The sequence below is a fragment of the Dendrobates tinctorius genome, unplaced genomic scaffold (genome assembly GCF_039654945.1).
Source record: "Dendrobates tinctorius isolate UK_male_01 unplaced genomic scaffold, ASM3965494v1 ptg000008l, whole genome shotgun sequence".
NCBI classification, from domain to species: Eukaryota; Metazoa; Chordata; class Amphibia; order Anura; family Dendrobatidae; genus Dendrobates; species Dendrobates tinctorius.
The window spans coordinates 69,003,132-69,026,232 of NW_027361676.1; the positions used below are offsets into that span (position 1 = coordinate 69,003,132).

Consider the following 23,101-nt stretch of genomic DNA (forward strand, 5'->3'; position numbering starts at 1 on the left):
GGCATGGCTGAGACACAGGGCAAGCGAGCACGGCTGAGACACAGAGCAAGCGGGCATGGCTGAGACACAGAGCAAGCGGGCATGGCTGAGACACAGGGCAGGCTGGCACGGCTGAAACACAGGGCAGGCTGGCACGGCTGAAACACAGGGCAGGCTGGCACGGCTGAGACACGGCAGGCTGGCACGGCTGAAACACAGGGCAGGCTGGCACGGCTGAGACACAGGGCAGGCTGGCACGGCTGAAACACAGGGCAGGCTGGCACGGCTGAGAAACAGGGTGGGCTGAGACAGGGCAGGCAGGCACGACTGAGACACAGGGCAGGCAGGCACAGCTGGGAAATAGGGCAGGCAGGCACGGCTGAGACACAGGGCAAGCAGGTATGGCTGAGACACAGGGCAAGCAGGCACGGCTGAGGCACGGGGCAGGCAGGTGTGGTAAATGAAGGAACAGGTAGACCTGTTCACACAGCGGGTGCTGGTACTGGTACTGACAGGAAAGAGTGGAATATGATGAAACAGGTTTGAACCTGTTCGCACAGGAGGAGCAGGTACGGGTACTGACAGGACAGAGTAGAGTATGACGGAACAGGTTTGGATCTGTTCACACAGGAGGAGAACCGCAAAGCTGTGGAGAAGAGTTGTAGAGCAGCGAGAGGTTCTGCAACAGCAAAACCAAGCAGAACCGCAAGAGTACGGAGCACAAGCAGAGCCTAAAGAGTACAGAGCAGGCAGAGATGCAAGAGAGTAGAAAACAAGCAAACAGGGAGGACACAAGGAAAGACACAGCAGGGAAAGAAGCCAAAGACAAGGAGACAGACAGACAAAGGTGGGACTGAGTTCAGACAGGGCAACAATACGAGACAGGGCCAAGGACACAGGGACCAGAGTATACACAGGTACAAAGAAAGGCAAGAACAAAGACACAGAGACCAGGATATTCTGCCCCCTGGAGGGCAGACAGAGAAGTAGCAAGCAAAGCTGGGAGTAATGCCTCCAGAGAAGGAGGAACACAGAGCAAGACCTGGCAGCTCAGTAGCAAGACACTAACTGAGTTAACATATTGCACAGGCAAGGTTCCACTGGGTGGAGCTGCCCTAAATACTAGAGGGCTCTTGGTAATTGGTCAGGGACACATTTGCCAGGTGCACCCTGAATCCATAAGAACCAGAGAGTTCTGGCGCCACCCCTCTATGCACACAGCCTGGAAACATGCACAGAGCAGATAGGAGATAAGCGGCACAGAGCATGGAGCTGGCAGCAGACAGAAATCACAGCATGGTCTGAAGCAGTGAGTAAGTTGGTGTGTGGGGGATGGGAGGCTATGCAGCGATGCCAGCAGGGTTGTTTCACTCCGGATTCCTCAACGCATCCAGAACAGCCTGTACCTTTGGCAGATGACTACCCCAGTCTGAGCTGAAGACCACAATGTCATCAAGGTAGGTGGCGGCATACTTCTTATGCGGAGCCAGCACTTGATCCTTAGCCCTCTGGAAGGTTGTTGGGGCCCCTTGTAGACCAAAAGGCATCCTGGTGTATTGGAAACACCCATCAGGCATCAAGAAATCCATCTTCCCCTTAGCACACTGGGACATGGGGATCTGCCAATAGCCCTTCGTCACGTTAAGGGTGGTAATGTACCTCGCAGTCCCCAAGTCTCTCAATGAGTTCATCCACCCGGGGCATCAGATACGCATTCGATTTGGAGACCTTGCTCAGTTTGTGGTAATCATTGCAGAACCGCCACTCTCTGTCGGGATTCGGCACGAGAACTATGGGACTCGACCGTCCGCTTTTCAACTTCTCGATCACCCCACGGTGCAACATCCTCTTCACTTCATTGGTTATTACCTCCCGACGTGCTTCAGGAATTCGATATGGCCTGAAGTTCACCCTTACCTGAGGATCTGTCAACACATCATGTTCTGTCACCTGCACACGCTGAGGCATCTCGGAGGACAGGTCACGGTTCTGCTGCAACAGTTCCTGACACTTTTGTCTCTGGGCCGGTGTGAGAGTCTCTGCAACTGTGACATCATCCACTATGGCTTGGCAACTGGCACTTAGGCAAGGGGTTTCCAGAGATTCCCATTCTCGCCATGGCGTGAGCAAGTTCACGTGATATATTTGGTGCGGCTTCCTTCGAACTGGCTGGTGTACCTTGTAATTCACTTCACTCAGGTTCTCCACTACCTCGTATGGGCCTTGCCACTAGGCTAGGAACTGCTCTCTACCATGGGGATAAGCACTAGCATGCGGCTGGAACTGTCTCACTCTTGCTGATCGGTTGTACACCCTTGCCTGGGCTTCCTGCACCTGCAGAAGATTCTCCTTCATGATTGACATCACCTTCGCCATCCTTTCCTGTAACTGGGAGACATGCTCTATGATGCTCCGGTATAGTGTGACCTCAGCTTCCCAGATTTCCTTGGCAATGTCCAGGAATCCTCTCGGATGTCGACCATACAGGAGCTCAAACGGTGAGTAGACAGTAGAGTCTTGTGACATTTCTCTGACTGAGAATAGCAGGAACGGTGGCAAATAGTCCCATCCTTCTCCACGACCTTATTGAAGCACTCTACTAGGCAGTCTGTCTGCAGATGGTATACTGAGGTTCGCAGCTGGGCAATCTGATGGACCTTACACAATTCCCTCATCACCTTGCTCATGAATGGGGTCCCTTGGTCAGTCAAGATCTCCTTCAGTAGACCCATCCGTGCAAAAATATGAACAAGTTCCCTGGCTATGCTTTTGGCCAAGTCGAGGGGCACGGCTTCCGGGTACCGGGTCGCATAGTCCATGACCACTAAGATGTACTTTTGCCCTTGTAAAGATTTAACTAGAGACCCCACTAGATCCATGGCAATCCTCTCAAATCTGACCTCTATCACCGGCAATGGAACTAGAGGACTTCGGAAATGAGTAGAGGGAGCGGTTATCTGGCAGGTGGGGCAGGATCTACAATAGTTTAAGATCTCCCAGTAACAACTCGAGATTCCCCCCAAAATATGTGAATGGGCCATGTCTAACATCCTCCGCCGGTAGGGACCTGGAACCAAAAGCTGCTCTACCATCTCACCTCAGTGTGGTTACCCGATATAGTAGCTCACCATTCACGGCAAAATGTGGGAACCTGGTGTCAGCCCCCAGCTCTTGATCAACCCCATCAATTACTGATACATTTTCAAATGCATTCTTAATGGTAACATCCCGCATCTGAGCAGAGCCGAAATTTTCCCCAAACACCTCCAGATCAGGAACCTCAGTTTCACTGACCTCTGCCTCATCCTCGCCACCCGCCATGACACATAAGGAGAACTCCTAAACCTTGGGCTGTGACAAGGATTGAGTAGGGTTGGGCTGGCTTCTGTCTGAGACATTTATCATCGCAGTCTTTCCCCACAAGTCCCAAAACAGGTTGAAGTCCCGGACGATTATCACGGGGTGTAGCAAGTCCTTCACAACCCTGACCTCATGGGACTCAGTGCCATAGTTATTTTTTATACAGATACTGGCAATGGAGTAGGCCATGGCATTGCCAAGGATACAGTGAACACCCACGAGCTTCCCTGGAATCAGCTGGTGGGGAAGTGTAGCCCTTATCAGGGTCACCAAACTCCCCGAGTCCAATAGTCTCCTGATACCAGCTCCCCTTTATGGTCACAGGACATGACCGAGGCCCATCCCCGAGCTGATGGTCCACACTGCAAGCAGGGTAAGCGAAGTGTGAGCAGCACCGGCTTAGACTGCAGTCCATCTGCTCAGAAGACAAATGACAATGGGCAGTGACGTGTCCAGGACCGTGGCACTGTCAACAGATCAAGTCCTTACTAACAGCCTTCTGCACCCCTTCAACAGGACCTTTGAACCTCAGACCTCCCCTAGTGGTGGCTCTACCCCTCTTTTGGGACTCAGGCTCCCACTGGGTACCTCAGTATGGGGATGCACCACCCCCGGCATCTTTAGGCACCTCTCGACCACCTGGCATCTTTCTACTAGGCCAACCAGGTCATCCGCATTCCGAGGATCTCCCTGGGCCACCCATGTCTGTACCGACCTAGGAAGGGAATGACAAACCTGTCCATTACAACCCGCTCCACCATCTGGGCTGGGGTGGAGGACTCCGGCTGTAACCATTTCTGCACCAGGTGGAGTAAGTCGAACATCTGGGAGCGAGGTGGCTTATCACAGCAATACGCCCAATGATGAACCCTTTGGGCCCAGACAGACATTGTCACCCCTGAGCAAGCGAGTATCTCAGTTTTCCGTTTCCCATAATCCCAGGCATCTTGCAAGACCAGGTCATAATAAGCCTTCTGGGGCTCGCTGGTTTGATAGGGGGCCAGCACCTCTGCCCACTGGTCTGGCGACAATCTCTCTTGCCCCGCCACCCGCTAAAAAACTGTCAGAAATGCCCCAATATCATCACCTGGGGTCATTTTCTGAATCGCTAATCTTACCGCCTTCCGGACGTGTGTGTCGTCACCTGTACTTCTGGGCTGGGTTTCCGCCCTTCCCCGAAAGGCCTCGGCAAGCAACTCGATCTGCTACTGCTGTCTGAATTGGTCCTGATGCTGCTGCTGCAGTTGCTGGATGAGCAACTTACTCGTCTCTTGGTGGGCTAGCTGTTGTTGCTGCTGCATGCTCACCAGATGCTTGAGGAGCTCCTCTATTTTGCCTGACGCCTCCTTTACCCAGGACATGCGGTTTTGACCACAACTGCTACTGGTGTTCCTGGAACGATGCCCTCATTCGAAACACCACTTGTGGTAGTTAACTCACGTGGCGGCACAGAGAGGTAGGAAAAATGGGTACACCATTTTTTTTAAGGCTATGTGCACACGTTACGGAATTCCATTCCGCGGGAAAACCGCATTTTAAATTCAGGCGATTTTCCCGCGGAAAAGCTAGTGATTTGCTAGCGTAATTAGCTTGCAGAATGCTAGCGTTTTCTAAGCGATCTGGAGCATCACTTGGCAAACTGACAGGTTGCTCACACTCGTCAAACAGTGTTTGACGAGTGTGACCAACTTTTTACTATTGAGGCTGCCTATGCAGCATCAGTAGTAAAAAGATCTAATGCTAAAAATAATATAAAATAAAAAAAAAAAAAAAATCGGGTTTTTCTCACCTTCCGACGTCCCGCGCAGCTTTCCCGATCATCGCGATGCTCCCATTCCCAGCGATGCCTTGCGAGACTTTTGATGACGTAGCGGTCTCGCGATACTGTAGCGGTCTCGCGAGACCGCTACGTCATCACAGGTCCTTGCCGCAAGGCATTACTGGGAACGGGAGTTGTCAGGAGCATTGGTAAGGCTGCGCGGGGCGCCGGAAGGTGAATATAACCCAATTTTTTACTTTTTATTCTTTTTTTTACAGGGATATGGTACCCAGGGCCTGGAGGAGAGTCTCCTCTCCTCCAGGTCCTGGGTACCAACCGCAAATGTTCTGCTTACTTTTCACATGGTGGGCACAGCCACATGCGGAAAGTAAGCAGAACAATGCATTCCAATGTTGGCTGAATCGCCGCGATTCCGCAAAATTAATGAGCATGCTGCGGATTTTAGCGCAGCATTAGCACAGCATTGCGGAATCCCATAGGATTGCATGGGATGCTTTTGTTTGCGTTTTCGCATTAAAAAACGCTGCAGAAACGCGAAAAAGTCCTTGTTGGTTTATTATCAAGCAGCAAAAACCAACTCAAGGGAACAAAACAAAGCCTTTCTGGCTAAAGCAGGAACAAAACAATCAAAAGGAAAAAACAACAATGCTGCAACACAGTCCGTATGTTGCGGGCAGCACCCCGCTCTAGAGCAGCACAGGTTTAGTCTGTGCCCGATGAGCCACAAAGCCTCTGGAGACTCCTCTCTCCAGGCTAGCTGAACACTGACTGCCTGTAGAGCTCGGTTATTTAAACCTAAGCCTGTGATTCCCATCATGTGATTGATCACATGATCATGACCACGTATAGGTCCTGGCAGGTCTGCCCTTCTCCCACCGCTCTATTAAGGTCCACATAGAATCAGCCCTTTTATGCAACTTAACCCTCACAACACGTAGTTTGCTGGAGAAAAAATGCTCCGGTTTCAGATCACTGACACCGTTAAGCGGAGTGACACATATTTCCCTTCTACCACCCTGCCAGTGACTCTGTCACATTGGTTACAATAATAATTAAATCAATCCCTTAAAGTGGTATTCTCAAGTTGTCTTTTGAGCAGCTCAGAGCTATGCATTCTCCCAATTTTAGATAGATACTGACTGCTTTGAAAGGCAGCATCTATCCATCTACAAATCTTTGTCTTTTGTACCTATTTTTCAATTGAAGCATAGTGCCATCTTGTGGTTGGCACAGGTTCTTATTAAACCCTCTGCACCAAACATGCCTGTAATGCACATGCACAGGCAGCGGGACAGAAGCACATCACTGAACATGGTATCTGCTTTGAGAACATGTTGCTCAGTTTAGATACGTAACTTCTGTACTGTGGAGTGATGTAGCGCCACTAGGTATGTCAGGAAATGGCAGCAAAATACTTTTCCCGATACTAATAACAGCCCTTTCCTTACTGATTTGTACAAATTGTATTTTGATTGACACCATTAATTTATCATGTGATGCACTGAAAAGTGCATTGAATTTGCAAAAACAAGTGCAATTCCACAATTGATTTTTTTTTGTTTTTTATCTACCATTTTCACTATACGGTAAATCTAACTTGGCAATATGATTCTCCAGGTCAGACAGATTATGCAGATACCAAACATATATAGTTTTTTCATTTAAGTGGTAAAAAGAAATTAGGAAATCTGAACAAAAAAAAAAGTTGCTTTTGTTACTATTTTCCAAGATGCTTTCAAATTTTTGGATATGCGGCTGGGTGAGGGCTTATTTTTTGTGCTCTAAGCTGACGTTTTTACTGATACCATTTCGGGGTAGAAACGGGATGATGTGCCACCATTCCGGCGTGTGTTAAATGCCGCTCTCAGAGATTGAGATCTCCTATGAAGCCCAGCCTACAAATGGGCTTCACAGCAGTACCAACAAGGCAGCAGTGAGGTCTTCAGCAGCCCACTGTCTGCCACAGCGACTAATCAGTCCTGTAAGGCAGGCTTAGGATATACCCATTATTGAGCCTTAAAGGAGTTGTCCAAGCTCGGGACAAATGTCTGCAGTTGTAGAGTTTCGCAGGAATGCGGGATGTCGCCACGGACAGGAGACAGATCAAGAGTTAAAGTATTTATTAAACAGGGAATGTACTGTACACAGGGAGTGAGGGATTGTAGGGTGATGGTAGGGATTGGGGCAGAACTGGGAGAGTGGCAGGGTAGGTCAGAGACGAACGAAAGTTCAGTAATAAAGAGGTGAAACTTATCAGTCAGTTGTCTTCTTGGGTGCAGCTCCTTCGGGTTCCAACAGATGGCATCGGCAACAGCGGGACGTGACATCTCGGCAAAGTCTCTGAGAGGCAGGAAGACTTCCCGTGCTTAAACGTGTCTAGCACGGTACTGAGTCCAGTGTGAGGGACTGCCGGAACGGGACGTCGCTCCGTGGTGTACACAAGTCCTCGGCTATGGGGCTATAGCCTAGTCACCTGCTCCTCACTACGCTGCGTGTGCGTTACAGTCTCTCTCTTCTAAGTTGAGTCACCTCCTGGTGTGACAAGTGGCGGTACGCTGTCAGTCTGGGGTCTGTCAAGTATGCAGTCACTCTTGGGCAGCGCATATGCGGTACTCACTGTCTCATAGTGTACAGTGTTATGATTGGGTCACCGAGGAGGATAGCAAGACCAAGCTAAACCACAGAAAACCAGAGAGGTTGGTAACTAAGCGAATTGCAGACCCCTGATCCTTTCCACACAACTAGCAGTAGCCGTGGAGTGCACCTACAATGATTCTAGATGCCTCGATACAGCCGGAGAACTAAATAAGCCTAAAGCAATAAAGGGGAAATCTAAACTGTCCCAGAGCAGACCCCAAAGGAATAGATAGCCCCCAAACATATATTGTCCGTGAGACAAGATGAAAACACAAACGCAGGTAGGAGAATAAGCTGAGCAAACGATGGGGCCCACACTAACTAGACAGGACAGGAAAGACACTGTCTGCAATCACGCAAAAAAAAACTGCAAAAAATGTCCAACACGTCTGATAGAAAATTACTGAAGTCACTAGACTTCGCCCACTATATCAGCACTCTGGCATATTCTGAAAGCAGAGCAAAAATAGGCCAATCTAATAAGGGACGAAAACAAACTGGCACAAGCAGTAACATAAGGATGGAAATTCAGCACAGCCCCAGCCGGGGCTGGCTGACCACACAAAACTGAATAGACAAAACCAAATCAAATGTGAACAATAGCAAAAAACACTTAGCTTGAGCATGCAGGGACTGAACTGGAAACTAAGACCTCAGGAGGCAGGAAAAAAATCACCAGCAGGGATAGAGGGAGTCGGCTGTCTTAAATCCAATCGGAAACTCCAGATGTCCAATCATCCTCCTCATTATCAGGTGGCAGGCCTCTGTTAATTAGATCAGCTCCATTACCTCCTGTAACCACCAGAGGGAGCCAGGAAAGAGAACTCGCGACCCCTCTGTCAATATAACCAGCTCCACTACCTTCACTAGTAACCAGAGGTAGGCCAGAAAGTGAATTCACAACAGTACGGCACCTGGCTTAGCTCCGCACGGCTCCACACAGTTCCGCTCTGCTGGCACGGCTCTGCTGGCATGGCTCTACTCTGCTGGTTCAGCTCTTCACTGCTGGCACGGCTCTGCTGGCACGGCTAATCCCCCCAGCACTACAGCTCCTATCCTGGACAGCAGCATGGCCAGTCACAGGCCCAGCACTTTCATGTGGGGGAAGCAGAGCACGCTGCACACCACTCTGCTCGCTGCACTTACGCCAACCCCTCCTGTAGCGCACACTTTTCCTTCTTATACTCCTGTGGCTGCGCGCCCTTTCTAGGCTCTCCCCGCCCCTCCTGTCAGCAGGAAGCTCCGTCTCTCTCCACCTTCCCTCCTGCAGCAGGGTAAGGTCCGCCTATCTCAGGCTTCCCCCCGGAAACGGAGGATGCAGCCTTTTTAGTTCCGGACCCGGCATGCAGGTGCCCACGGTCTGGTCAACCTCCTTACACAGTCACCCTACTTGACTGAAGACTGCCAAATTACAGACTGAGGTCATAATTTCCTAGTAATCCTTGTGCAAGCGGGTGGTCATGTGGCTGCATGTACAGTATATGATTTTGTGAGTTAACAAGTTGCGTTCGGCCTCTCTCAATAGAAGAGAATTGAAAGACGCCATGGAGTCTAGTTGACACTTGATCACAAGAATGCAAATCGCATACATGTACTCATGTGACTTTCACAAGGGACACTGGGGGCTGATGACAGCATGCGCACCAAAAGCTCTCATGATTCAACAGTCATCCTGTTTGACTTAAGACTTTTGTCCCGAGCCTGGACAACAACTCTAAAGAGTTAATATTATATTAATAACGTTTTGAAAATGTATTTTTCTTCGTAATGTTTAGTCCATATCCAACATGGGATATTTTGAAAAAATATTTCAGCAAATCTCATCCACATTCTGCAGGGAAAATAGGAAAATAAGTTGCAAATTTCAGATCCACAGTATCAATTTACATGTCAGATTTTCATAGCGGATTTCACCTTTTGCAATAAGTATGACAAAATTTGTAGCATTTGCTGTGGATAACTGAAAGTCCGTTGTGGCAGAATTTGGGATTGGTTGGCCAGACTGCTTTTCGTGTTGATGACCACTATCAGTGTTGCATTAATACCCTCATCAGTAGGGGTGATCAATAACAGAACAAAAATATCATATAAGTAATAACAATGAAACTCAGATTTTATATAACTTTATGAGTCAATATTTAGAAGGGATTCTTCCTTCCTTATGGGCTTCTACAGGTGCCAAAACCCATCAACTTAGGGTAGAAGGAACCATGCTAAAACTTATTACCCACTAGGTAAGTAGTGAGCAAACTGTGGGACATCTTGTCCCATAATGGAATGGATGCATCAAAGAAAACTAGGAATTTATTATTAACTGTCTCACACCAGTAGAGAGTGCAACAGATTCAACAATAGGTGCATGACCTGCAGATAATCCACCACTGTCCTAAAACACCAGGTTGGGCTTAGCCTTGTTCTCCAACACATTATAAGTGTAATGAAAAGTGACAAAAATGCTTCATAACTATGTCATTCAGACTCAACATTAGGTTTTCACATACATTTATTCCAGAAAATTGCTATAAAAAATCTACTGTGCACACAAATGATAGCTGTGGGCGAGCACTCATTTGGCTGTCAGCTATCTCTCCCAAGTCCCCCAAACACATGAAGGTTCAGCTTGGCAGTATATTCATACACTTTCAAAGAGGAGAAAGGAGAAAGCCTTTGCCAAACAGATGTGGCTGTGGCTTATCTCTTAAATAATAAAAGGGTCAGGAGTTAAAAGTCAAACTGTCGACCCTTACATCCCCTGACAACATCTGTGGGGACAAAGATGGGATGCACCCATACACATTTGATTTTAGGTCAGTTCGGCCAAGTTTTTCAGTCTTTAGTCTAATGTGTATGGTATGGGGGCCCTAAGGCTGGAGAACCGACAATGATATACTCAAACACAAGACCTGTTTTCAAAATTTAAGTTGCTTTAAGTTCCCTATACACACAAGTCTAAAGTTGGTCCACACCTGCCAATATCAGTGGCGTTGCTCACCAGTCTAATATGTATGAGGCCTCCAGACTCACCCTCAAGAAAATTATTTCAATGACTGATCCTTTAATTCTCCATGGAGAGAAAATTGGCAGTGCCTCTCTTATAGAGAGCACAGGAGTGCTCAGTCAAGCAAAATATTCTTGTGTAGGGGGAGTCAGGAGAGATAGCTGTCAGCTGAGCAATCGTTCTTTCCACAGCTACCGTATCTAACCTATTTTGGGGCGTTTAAGCACAAAAACTCTTACTTTTATACGGTACAAAAGAGATATTTCTGGATTGTGATGTTGGACAAGAAATACTGTAGCATAACACATTCTAGAGAAGTAAAAGAAGTAATTGCCACGTCACAAAAAATCAAACATGGGAATAATGTTAACCCCTCCCCAACATTTGAAATACTGTATATGTATGTCATGTCATTCAGGCAATCACCAAATGCATGGTGATCGCATGAAAGTGTCTGCAGTTTCTGACCCCCTGCTGTTTGCAGGGTGGCGGCACCCCCTTGCAACTACGATCGCTGTGATTGGCTGTAACAGCACTGACTATACAGTAGGCTGGAGCATTGCAATGGTAGTGTCACTAGTCAGAGTGCACAGATACGATCAACCGGTTGTTGTTTTTTTGTTTTTTTTTGTGAAAAAAGAACAAAAAAAATGTAGATTAGTTGATAGCATTAGATTAGGGACAGTAAAAATGTAATGCAGTAATCAGCATCTACTACAGTATTTTTTACTTAATATAGTCAGGGTTAGTGTCAGATAGCTGCGAGCATTCAGTAATCTTTTTTTTACTGACGTCTGTTTTGTAAGTTTATTTTTTATTTAACAAAAATTATATTCTTTTAAATTTATTTTTATCTTTTTCTTTGTAGATTCTTTTTTTCTTTTCTAAATAAAAAAGTTTATACCAAACACTCACAAAAGCACTGAATAAAATTTGGTACACACACAAACACCGAAAAAATGAAAATGGGCTGTAGCGTGAAGGAGTTAATCCCTGAATGTTTGTGCACTCCTTGTCCACACAATGACAATTATTATATACCTCAGACACTGGTCATTATTTTACACTCAAGGCACTGGGCAAGAAAAGAACCCTTGTTTTGTGTGGACAGTTATGTGATGAGCTAGGAATGAATTATAGAACTTGCAAAAGGTTCCTTTCATTATTTCTCTTTGCCCTCAGCAATATGAGGATAGCACCTAATTATGTGCCTCCCAATACTATAATTACCTGTCATCAATTAGCCATATTTGTTATATACCCCTCCCTGATCCTATCGCTGCTCCTCTGTATCTGTCTGTCTGTGTGGAGGCAAGGCAACTTGTACATGGTGAAGATGCCAGTTGCCGGGACGACCGGTTAATAACCAGTTGGGCTGAATTGTTTAAACAGGTAATGGCCTCTTGAACCTTGCCTTGCCTTGTTATACCTGGATGCTGGCATATTCTTCAGCCTGTCAGTATTGTGACCTGCATATCATCTGCCATTTGCCTTGACCCTTGGATTTGTGGACATCTACAGGTGCTTCTCACAAAATTAGAATATCATCAAAAAGTCAATTTATTTAAGTTCTTCAATACAAAAAGTGAAATTCATATATTATATAGAGTCATTACAAACAGAGTGATCTATTTGAAGTGTTTATTTCTGTCAATGTTGATGATTATGGCTTACAGCCAATGAAAACCCAAAGATAAATTAGTAAATTAGAATAATTAACAAAAAACACCTGCAAAGGCTTCCTAAGCATTTTAAAACATACCTTAGTCTATTTCAGTAGGCTCCACAATCATGGGGAAGACTTCTGACTTGAAAGATGTCCAGAAGGCAGTCATTGACAAGCTCCACAAGGAGGGTAAGCCACAAAAGTTCATTGCTAGAGAAGCTGGCTGTTCACAGAGTGCTGTATCCAAGCATATTATTGGAAAGTTGAGTGGAAGGAAAATGTGTGGTAGAAGAAGGTGCACAAGCAACCGGGATAACCGCAGCCTTGAAAGGATTGTTAAGAAATGGCCATTCAAATATTTGGGGGAGATTCACAAGGAAGGGACTGCTGCTGGAGTCATTGCTTCAAGAGCCACCACACACAGACGTATCCAGGACATGGGCTGCAAGTGTTGCATTCCTTGTGTCAAGCCACTCATAACTAATAGAAAACGCCAGAAGCGTCTTACCTGGCCCAAGGAGAAAAAGAACTGGACTGTTGTTCAGTGGTTCAATGTGTTGTTTTCAGATGAACGTAAATTTTGCATTTCTTTTGGAAATCCCCAGAGTCTGGAGGAAAAGTGGAGAGACAGACAATCCAAGCTGCTCTAGGTCTAGTGTGAAGTTTCCACAATCGGTGATGGTTTGGGGAGCCATGTCATCTGCTGGTGTAGGTCCACTGAGTTTTATCAAGACCAAAGTCATCACAGCTGTCTACCAAGACATTTTAGAACACTTCATGCGTCCCTCTGCCGACAAGCTTTTTGGAGATGGAAATGTCATTCTCCAGCAGGACTTGGCACCAGTCCACACTGCCAAAAGTACCAATACCTGGTTTACAAACAGCAGTATCACTGTGCTTGATTAATCAGCAAATCCGCCTGACCTTAACCCCATAGAGAATCTATATGGTACTGTCAAGAGGAAGATGAGAGACACCAGACCCAACAATGCAGACAAGCTGAAGGCTGCTATCAAAGCAACCTGGGCTTCCATAAAACCACAGCAGTGCCACAGGCTGATCGCCTCCATGCCACGCCACATTGATGCAGTAATTGATACAAAAGGAGCTCCGACCAAGTATTGAGTGTATTTACTGAACATACATTTCAGTAAGCCAACATTTCAGATTTTAAAATCATTTTTCAAGCTGGTGTTATAAAGTATTCTAAATTACTGAGATAATGACTTTTGGTTTTTCATTGGGTGTAAGCCATACTCATCAGCCTTAACAGAAATACACTTGAAATAGATCACTATTTGTAATGACTCTATATAATATATGAGTTTCACTTTTTGTATTGAAGAACTGAAATAAATTAACTTTTTAATGATATTCTAATTTTGTGAAAAGCACCTGCATTAATCTGTTTGACCTTTGACTTCTGACTCTCCTTTATCATCCTCTAGATGTGCTGTCTCTCACTGACCTCGTGGCGATGTCCCACGGCTGCTGCTGGACTACTCTTCTGTGCTTCATCACTGGTATATTTCTCTGTCAATTGTCACTTTTGTCCAAACATCCTTACATGGATCCCTGGAGAGGAATGGACAGATCCCACAGATTCCATACCTCACGTTAGTCAGCATCAGACCAGTTGTAGTGCACGGGTTTACTATCTGAAGGTGCGACGGTCTAACAATATAAGGCATAATCCAAGAGCTTTACACCTGCATTCATTCTTATTTGCTGCCAACTCACATAATACAAGTGACCTGTTCTTTGACCTTTTGTGTTTTTGCAGGTCACTAATTATATATGGACTTAACAAGGCCACACAACCTGCTTCTTTGGTTTGCATTCAAATAAGTATTGGTATAAGTAGCCAAGGCCATATAACAATATGAGTCTGCAGGAAGAGATGCCTGCAACCTCAAGGTTGTCATATTCATAGTCATTGAATTGTATCTCAATACAGCACCTGAATACTAACTTTATTCAGTATTGTCAAGCTCACTGTTTTACTTGTTGGTTGCCTTTAATGTGGTTACGTGCATGGAAAAATAGCCACCATAATGATCAAACTAGATCTGATAAATTATATCTACCATACGTACTTTAGAAATTATATTGTCTGATTTTATCCTTTAAAACGTTCAAGTTTTCTTTTCAGTAGCTCCTTATTAATGTTCTAAAAATGAAATACAACGTCAGACTGATGTTCCTTGCGCCCACCAAAAGAAATGATCCTGAAAGCATACCATAAATGTATACAGCATGATTCTGCCAATGTGCATGTTCACTGTTAATTAAATTATGAATGAAGCTACTATAAATTTGGACACCAGTCAGGACACAACAAGGAGAGGCCAGCGAGGCATTTGCTCTGGGTACTGGATGTCAGGTGGTGCCAGTATGCAAATTGCCTCTTCTGAGAGGTATATTAAATTTCCCAGAGGAGCTTTGCATGGCAAATGTCTCTTTACCTTGGCATGCCAGAGCCGGTATGTCTCTCTACGCAACGAGAAACGTTACCTCTTAGACCTCAGGTTGTGCCAAGTCACTTTGCCTGGGCCAAGGTATTTACAGCACATTGCACCTAGGTGAAAGAAAGTTGGGCTTCACCTCTGACATCGGTCATATCATCGTTAGCCTTTAGTAACAATTATCACTAAATAACTCCACTTTGGATCCTATCTGTTGGACCGTAGAGCACATTAACTGACCATACACACTACTGTAGATAGTTGAGCTATAGTTCGGCCAAAAGCTAAAATCCATTTTCCTCAACTCCTCAATACACAGGAATGTTCAGTTCGGGCAAGCGTCCCTGACTTCTATATGAGAAAGCTCCTACCATAATTATCTAGCATCAGTTTATCTCCTCACTTAACAAAAGAAGAAAGTGGTTAGAAATCAAGCACTGATCCTTATGTCCAGTGGGTAGAAAAGTCTCTGTCAATTGCAGCAGCAATTCATGAGTTAGAACGGATCCATCAGCAATCTGTTACCAAAATGTTGCCAAGACCCAACTTTTTGTCCAGATAAAAAAAATGATTTCAACAGGATCCGTTTTTTAACATTGAAGTCTATGGAAAATGGATTCGTTAAATATTTATCAGTTTTACTTTCATTTCAAACTGATCTGATCCTTTTCAAAAGAAAGAAAAACAGATGGCTATTTAATGGATCCATTTTCCATAGACTAATTTGTTAAAAAAAAAAACGGATCCAGTGGAAATGATTTCTTTTAGCTGAACAAAAGATTGTGTCTACCGGGTTGTTTCTGTATCCGTTCTAAGGGTTCGCTTACATCTGTGTATGAAATTGGCAATTGTAATGTGAAAAAAAATTGCATTGCACTCGCAACAACAATGTTATTCAATTATTCAGTGTTCATCTGTGAGTTTTCCCTCACCTGGAGTTGTGGTGAAGAAAAAATCGCAGCATGCTGTGTATGGCCACATAAAATGGCCAAGACTCACCAATGCAAGTTAATGAATGCGAGAAAAAAATTGCACAGCACACGGACCATGCTTGTGCCATGTGATTTTTTTACATACCTATCTCATAAGAAACATAAGAAACCTGACATTTCATCAGCCGAGTACAATAAATTCACAGCGTGAACCGAATAGGATAGATAGAAAGATGTCAGTATGATATATAATTAGTGCAGTGCGTGTATAGCTTACTATACATATATTTAGCTAATAATTAAGTAAATAAATAAAGGAAAAAAATGACGTGGGGTCAATCTTATTTTTATTAACCAGCTGAGGGAAAGCAGACTGCTGACAGCTGGTCTTAACAGTTTGGTTTGGAGCAATAAACAAGGAGCTTCCCAGGCTATTAATATCAGGTGACAGCTGTATACTTAGCTATTACTGGTTATTAAAAAGGAGGACCAAAAAAAATTACATCGAGTCCACCCTATTTTCTCTCACGCTGAAAGCGCTGATGTCAGTAAGGTTACAACAATTTATAGCCAATGAACTCCAGTCACCTTATTGACGTCACCGCTTGTCACTGCATGTGCGTTCTCAAGCTACTGTCAGTGTGTTCCGACTGGTGTACTGAATGGTCGCATTACTAATGTTACCGCTCAACACACCATCCAGATGAGTTGAAGATCATTATGGGACCACTTTGGAATATTTGATTTGTTAAAGGTAATAAATGGGTAAAAGAGGGTCAGGGAGTGCTTTATACAAATAAAAGACTTTCTTCTGTGCGTGTTTTCTGCTTTAAGGGTTTAGTGATGGGGGTGTCTTATAGACATCTCTCCATTACTAACTCGTGGGCTTGATGTCAGCTGATATCAAAAAGCTGACATCAACCCCAAAACTATTACCCCACTTGCCAATGCACCATAGCAAATAAGAAGAGCTGAGGCTAAGCACCAGAATTGGTGCATCTAATGTTTGCACTAGTTCTCAAGTGGTCGGTGGCTGGTGTAATTAGTCTGGGAGGCGGCCAATATCCATGGCCCCTTACCAGGCTATTAATATCAGCCTGCAGCTGTCTGCTTGGCCTTTGCTGGTTATTGAAAATTAGGGGGGACCCCAAGTCTTTTTTTTTTTAGTCCCCCTTTTTCATAACCAGTAAAGGCTAAGTAGTTGATATTAATAGCCTGGGAAGCTCCATGTTTATTGCCCACTTCCCAGACTATTAAGACCAGCTCTCAGCTGTTTTCTTTCCCTCAGCTGGTTAATAAAAATTAGGGTGACTCCACACCATTTTTTTATTAATTTATTAGTGAAATACAAGTACAGAAAATTGCAGACACAAAGCACTAATTAGATATTTCATTGACATATTTATTTAGACAGCTATCTAACATAATCTGTTAGGGAATAATTGGGAGGCCTCGATGCACATTTGATAGATATTTACTTATTAAGCTTATTTATATAATGCCACCATATTCCAAAGCACTTTACAGACATTATCATCACTGTCCCCATTGGGGCTCACAATCTAAATTCCCTATCAGTATGTTTGTGGATTATGGGTGGAAGTCGGAGAACCAAGAGGAAACCCACACAAACATGGAGAGAATATACAAACTCCTTGCAGATGTTGTCCTTGGTGGAATGTGAACTCAGGACTCAGCACTGCAAATCAACAGTGCTAACCACTGAGCCACCATGATCAATCCTAAAAAATCAATGGGTTGGACCTTTTATCTAATGTGTATATGGACTTTGCTGCTCCAGAATCTGAGTCCTGTACTCTGATGGGCTAGTTTGGCCATGATCACAAAGATAAAGGCTGAACTGAAAATTCCATTTAGATAAAGGAAAATTCTACCCATAATATTTACCTGAAGCAGCTATTAAATCCTAAATAGCAAAAGTGAAGATTGAAGTCCCACATTATGGGATAATCCTTTTGGGGCCCGTAAAACATTAGACATGAAACAGCCATAACCTGTTGCTAGTTGCCTGTACTCTCCCCACCTGACTTGTATTACTTGCTAAGAAGCAAAAAAGATTTTCCCACAACATGGTGAATGTTGTCATTTTCACTTCCATTTGGGATTTTTAGTGACTACGGTATTTGTATTTTAGTGACTTTACTGTGCATTTATAGCAGGAAGGCTGTAGTGCCAAGAGGTTTTCTTTTTTGACTTTTTCAAAACAGCGATTAGCTACAAGAAGTGAAAATAACATTGTGACGACTCCTGGAGTGGACCCTCTGGGTCATGGCACCAACCATCCCAGGGCGAGCTGACCTAGTGAGGACCACCCCTATACAGGGAGTGTCAAGGGCAAGCTCAAGGGGGTAAGGTACCACGACTGCTGGCACCAGGTGGCCGGCTCACAGGAGACACGAGTGAGTGTGTCTGCAGGAACGTGCAAACCGTGGACACAGGGACACGCAAGGTACAGGACGGTACAGGGCGAGTGTACGGAGGCACGAAGAGTACAGGACAATACAAGGTGCATACACGCGAGTACGCTAGATACAGGATAGTGCAAGGCAGGTACACGAGAGCACGTATGGCGTGCACAGATAAGCATGCCCGGGTGTGAGCATAGCAGGGCGTGTGCAAAGGAGCACGCCAGAGTACAGAGTTAGTCAGCACATGCGCAGAGAAGCACACCAGAGTGCAAGGCTAGGCAGAAGGTGTGCCAGGAGGCACAACAGAGCACAGAGCAGAGTGTGTGCCGGGAGGCACGAATGAACACAGTGCAGGAGCAGAGCACTAGGCTGAGTACAGGAACAGAGCATGTGCCAGGAGGCACAACAGAGCACAAGGCAGAGGACCCAAATACAGCGCACAGCCAGGCAAGGACAATGCCAGGAATCACAACAATAATCAGGTACCTCCCATAGGAAGAGGTAGCCTGATATAACACATGATCATTACGACTTCCGGGTCAGATCCTCCAGGACCACAGAGAGGACACGGCTGTAGACAGAGCTGAGAAGAGCACGCATGTGCACTATCAACTCTGAGCAACCATGGAACCAGGTGCAAGAGGTGCACGTGAGCACCCGACGGTACCCCCGGAGCGGCCACGACACCGGAAGTCGTGATGCTGGGTCCGGGGTCCCGCCCCCAGGTAAGAGCGGCATGACAAACACTTTAGCATGTAAAAATGAAATAACAGATTAGAAATATACCTGTATCAGTCTAGCTGATGAAGTAAAGAATCGTGGTATCCCAATGACGGTATTCTCTTTAAAGAAATTTATTTTTGCTTCATATTTCTTCCTGTGTGGTTCACTAGCAGTCCGACTCCTCTGTATGTTATCCATGATCTCTGAATTCTATTGTCTACAAGTTGTAGCTAAGGTTGTTTCAATATGTACTTTTATGTAATTTCCCTTAAGTCTGTAGGGAAAAACAGAAAAAATGAATTCTTTTGTGTACCATATTCATATTCTTAGGCCTGTTTCACACTTCAGTTTTTTTGTGTCAGTTAAAATCCGCCAAAATGGCGGAAGGCGGATCCGTTGCAAAACTGATGTGAACGGATGGCACCGGACCAATTTTTTTTAACGGATCCGATGAATGAAGAATTTTAAAGGAAACGTAGCCCGGGGGTGGGGGGGGAGAGAGAGAGAGGGAGAGAGATGTGAAACAGACCTTATAAGGCTATGCTATAATGCCACTGTGAGCAAGCCTTACTAGATATTGTAGAAGAACTTCCTAAAGAGTGAAATGTAGACACTGGGACTGTAAAGATCTGTTTATACATGTGCCATAGTTTCTATTACACTGCTCAAAAAAGAAAAGGGAACACTAAAATACCACATCCTAGGTGTCAGTGAATGAAATATTCCAGTTATAAATCTTTATTCATTACATAGTGGAATGCATTGAGAATGATAAAACATAAAAATGATCAATGTAAATCAAAATTAATATTCCATGAAGGTCTGGATTTGAATTGATTTGAAATAATACCCAAAATCAAAGTGGAAAATCAAATTACATGCTGATCCAACTTCAGTGGAAATGCCTCAAGACAAGGAAATGATGCTCAGTTGTGTGTGTGGCCGCCACATGTGCCTGTACGACCTCCTTTCAATGCCTGGGCATGGTCCTGATGAGGCAGCGGATGTTCTCCTGAGGGATCTTCTCCCTGACCTGGATTAACGCAAAAGACAACTCCTGGACAGTCTGTGGTGTACAGTGGCATTGGATGGAACGAGTCATGATGTCCCAGATGTGCTCGATTGGATTCAGGTCTGGGGAAAGGGCAGGCCAGTCCATAGCATCTGTTCTGTCTCCAACATCTAATTCATAATCCTCCATTATTTGCGTGTTAATGTTTTCAGTGTTTTTGGCTCCCTCTAGTGACCAGAGTCATAACCGCAGTGTTATTGTGTTTTACTTTCACTTTGCTTGTACTTTTCCCTTTGTTGCAGTGCATTCTGGTAAGGTTTTGCAGTGCATTCTGGTAAGGTTGCAATGCATCCTCGTAGCCTTGCAAAGGATTATGGTTAGTTCAGACCCCATTTTCCCTCCAGTCCACCATTTTCCTTCTGCCTGCATTCAGGAAGCATCTCATTTCTCTTCTCCCCTTGTGACAGCATCACTGGTATATACTTATGTTTTCTGTATCCAATTCCAAGTCTCATATTAGCCTGCTTAGTTAGTTCTCCCCTGGCTAGCTGTTAGTGCAGATCATGTATTATGTATATATGAATCCCTGATGAACCCAGTATTGATTGTATGCATATATGTGTTTGTTTGTAGTTTCACTGCGCCAATATACCATCACGTTCAATAAAGCACAGATTCAACCTACAGTCTCCATATTGGACCCCGGTATAGCGATTTAGCTGCCTGTATAGCTACATGAAGTCTGCTTCATTTAGTGAGGACAGAACAGCATCAATGCCTTCATCATGCAGGAACTGCTGACACACTTCAGCCACATGAGGTTTAGCATTGTCATGCATCAGAAAGAACCTAGAGCCCAGTGCACTTGCATGTGGTTTCAAAATGGGTCTGAGGATCTCATCCTGATACCTAATGCAGCCAGAGTACCTCTGGCGAGCACATGGAGGGCTGTGGTGCTCTTCAAAGAAATGCCTCCTCACATCATTACTAACCCACTGCCAAACCAGCCATGCTGGAGGATGTTGCAGGCAGCAGAACATTCTCTGTGGTGTCTCCAGACCAAGTGTTCATTGTGAACCTGCTTTCATCTGTGAAGAGCACAGGCCGTCAATGTCAAATCTGCCAAACACTGTGTTCTCTGGCAAATGCCAATTGTCCTGCATGGTGTTGAGCTGTGAGCACAACCCCCATCTGTGGACATCGGGCACTCAAACCATCCTCATGGAGTCAGTTTCTAACCGTTTGTGCAGACACATGCACATTTGTGGCCTGCTGGAGGTCATTTTACAGGGCTCTGGCAGTGCTCCTCCTGTTACTTCTTGCACAAAGGCTGAGGTAGCGGTCCTGTTGCTGGGTTGTTGCCCTCCTACGGCCCCCTCCACGTCTTCTGGTGTACTGGCCTGCCTCCTGGTATCACCTGCAGCCTCTGGACACTACACTGACAGACACAGCAAACCTTCTTGCCACAGCTCACATTGATGTGCCGTCCTGGATGAGCTGCAGTACCTGAGCCACTTGTGAAGGTTGTAGAGTCAGTCTAATGCTACCACAAGTGTGAAAGCACAACCAACATTAAAAAGTGACCAAAACATCAGCCAGAAAGCATTGGTACTGAGATGTGGTCTGTGGTCCCCACCTGCAGAACCACTCCTTTATTGAGGGTGTCTTGATAATTGCCAATAATTTCCATCTGTTGTCTATTCCATTTGCACAACAGCATGTGAAATTGATTGTCAATCAGTGTTGCTTCCTAAGTGGACAGTTTGATTTCACAGAAGTTTGATTTACTTGGAGTTATATTCTGTTGTGTAAGTGTTCCCTTTATTTTCTTGAGCAGTGTACATGCATAATCATGATGCATTGCTGGATCCATCACACGACAGCACCAGTGACAGATCCTATTGACTTCAAATTGGTAACTGCTAAGACATCTAGTCTTTTCATTGGAATAAAAAAAATGGTATGATGGAATCTGTATCACACACGCAAATGTGAACATATGTTAAAACGCAATATTTCAGTAATTTGAAAAAGTACATTAAGGGTGTTAGGTACTACCTTACTCCTTCAAGTATTGCTGAGAGGGTATACCTGCATATCTGTTATACACGTCTTTCTCCTTTACCTCCAGTTTCATTGATTGATAGAGTATACATGAATATGAATTATGTGTTTCACGCTATTACACATCCATGCATATGGGTAATGTCGGAAAAATATTTGATGAAACTAAGATGACAAATGAAAAACTAATCATAATACTAATATGATTCATGTAGTTCCATCATCTTCTGGGGGGTCAACAAAACATGGATGAGAATGTAAAAAAAAAACCAAAGAAATTGCCATAATAAACACATTAGGAGACAGTCCTGCTCATGAATTATAGTCTTCCTAGTGTCCATTCAGCATTGACATTTAGACACTAGGAGTTTCACCGGTAACAGCATCTGGACAGTGACAGTGAATACGGCTTACCTCTCCCTCTGTTGCCTTATTACTGAGCTTTTCTCTCCATTGATCGTGATTTTGAAGGGTTTCTTGAAGACAAGTGGAGACCTTGCATAATGTTCTGAAAGATGCTACTAGCTGTGTACAAGTAGGCAGAGGCTCGCTTACTGATGTGAAAGCGGCAGAAGGCTGAGTAGCCCTAGGTATTCATTCCTATGGAAACACACATAATACGCTGGAGAGAAGGCTGGGGGAGAAGGCTGGAACAAGTGAAAAGCCCTTTCAGACATTTAAAATTTTTTATACTCTGTAGGTGAAAGGGCTTGTAAAATATACGTTCTCGGTACTAAGCAAATCTGTACGGAAAATGTATGCACAGACTGACTGCTGGAAGAGGAGCTAAGCTTGGATGAAAGGGGATGGGAGACATTTTGCATGTTTCTTATTAGAGAGATTCTGTTTTTTGCTACCTCATCTAAGAGCAGCATAATGTAGAGAAAGAGACCCTGATTCCATCAATTTATTACTTAGTTAACAGGATTGGACAACAAAGAGGGAGGGAGTATATAAACTACCACCAACGTTTATAATCCTTTTAAAATTAAATTTTATTAAATCAACCACTAAAATTAGACATAGAATAACAAGTTGCTGGACACCAGTTATACA

At 44.7% G+C, this 23,101-nt stretch overlaps 1 protein-coding gene across 1 annotated transcript in view; it reads right to left on the reverse strand.

Moving 5' to 3' along the window:
• Nucleotides 1-22,643, reverse strand: part of LOC141092192 (uncharacterized) — a 169,949-nt gene extending 147,306 nt beyond the window's left edge. The window contains exons 1-2 of the mRNA XM_073578209.1: nucleotides 22,460-22,643; nucleotides 19,033-19,243 (exon numbers count right to left, since the gene is read on the reverse strand). Of these exons, the coding sequence (XP_073434310.1) occupies nucleotides 19,033-19,167 (135 nt within the window). The 5' untranslated portion in view covers nucleotides 19,168-19,243; nucleotides 22,460-22,643. The remainder of the gene's footprint in view (nucleotides 1-19,032; nucleotides 19,244-22,459) is intronic.
• Between the last annotated feature and the right edge of the window lie 458 nt (nucleotides 22,644-23,101).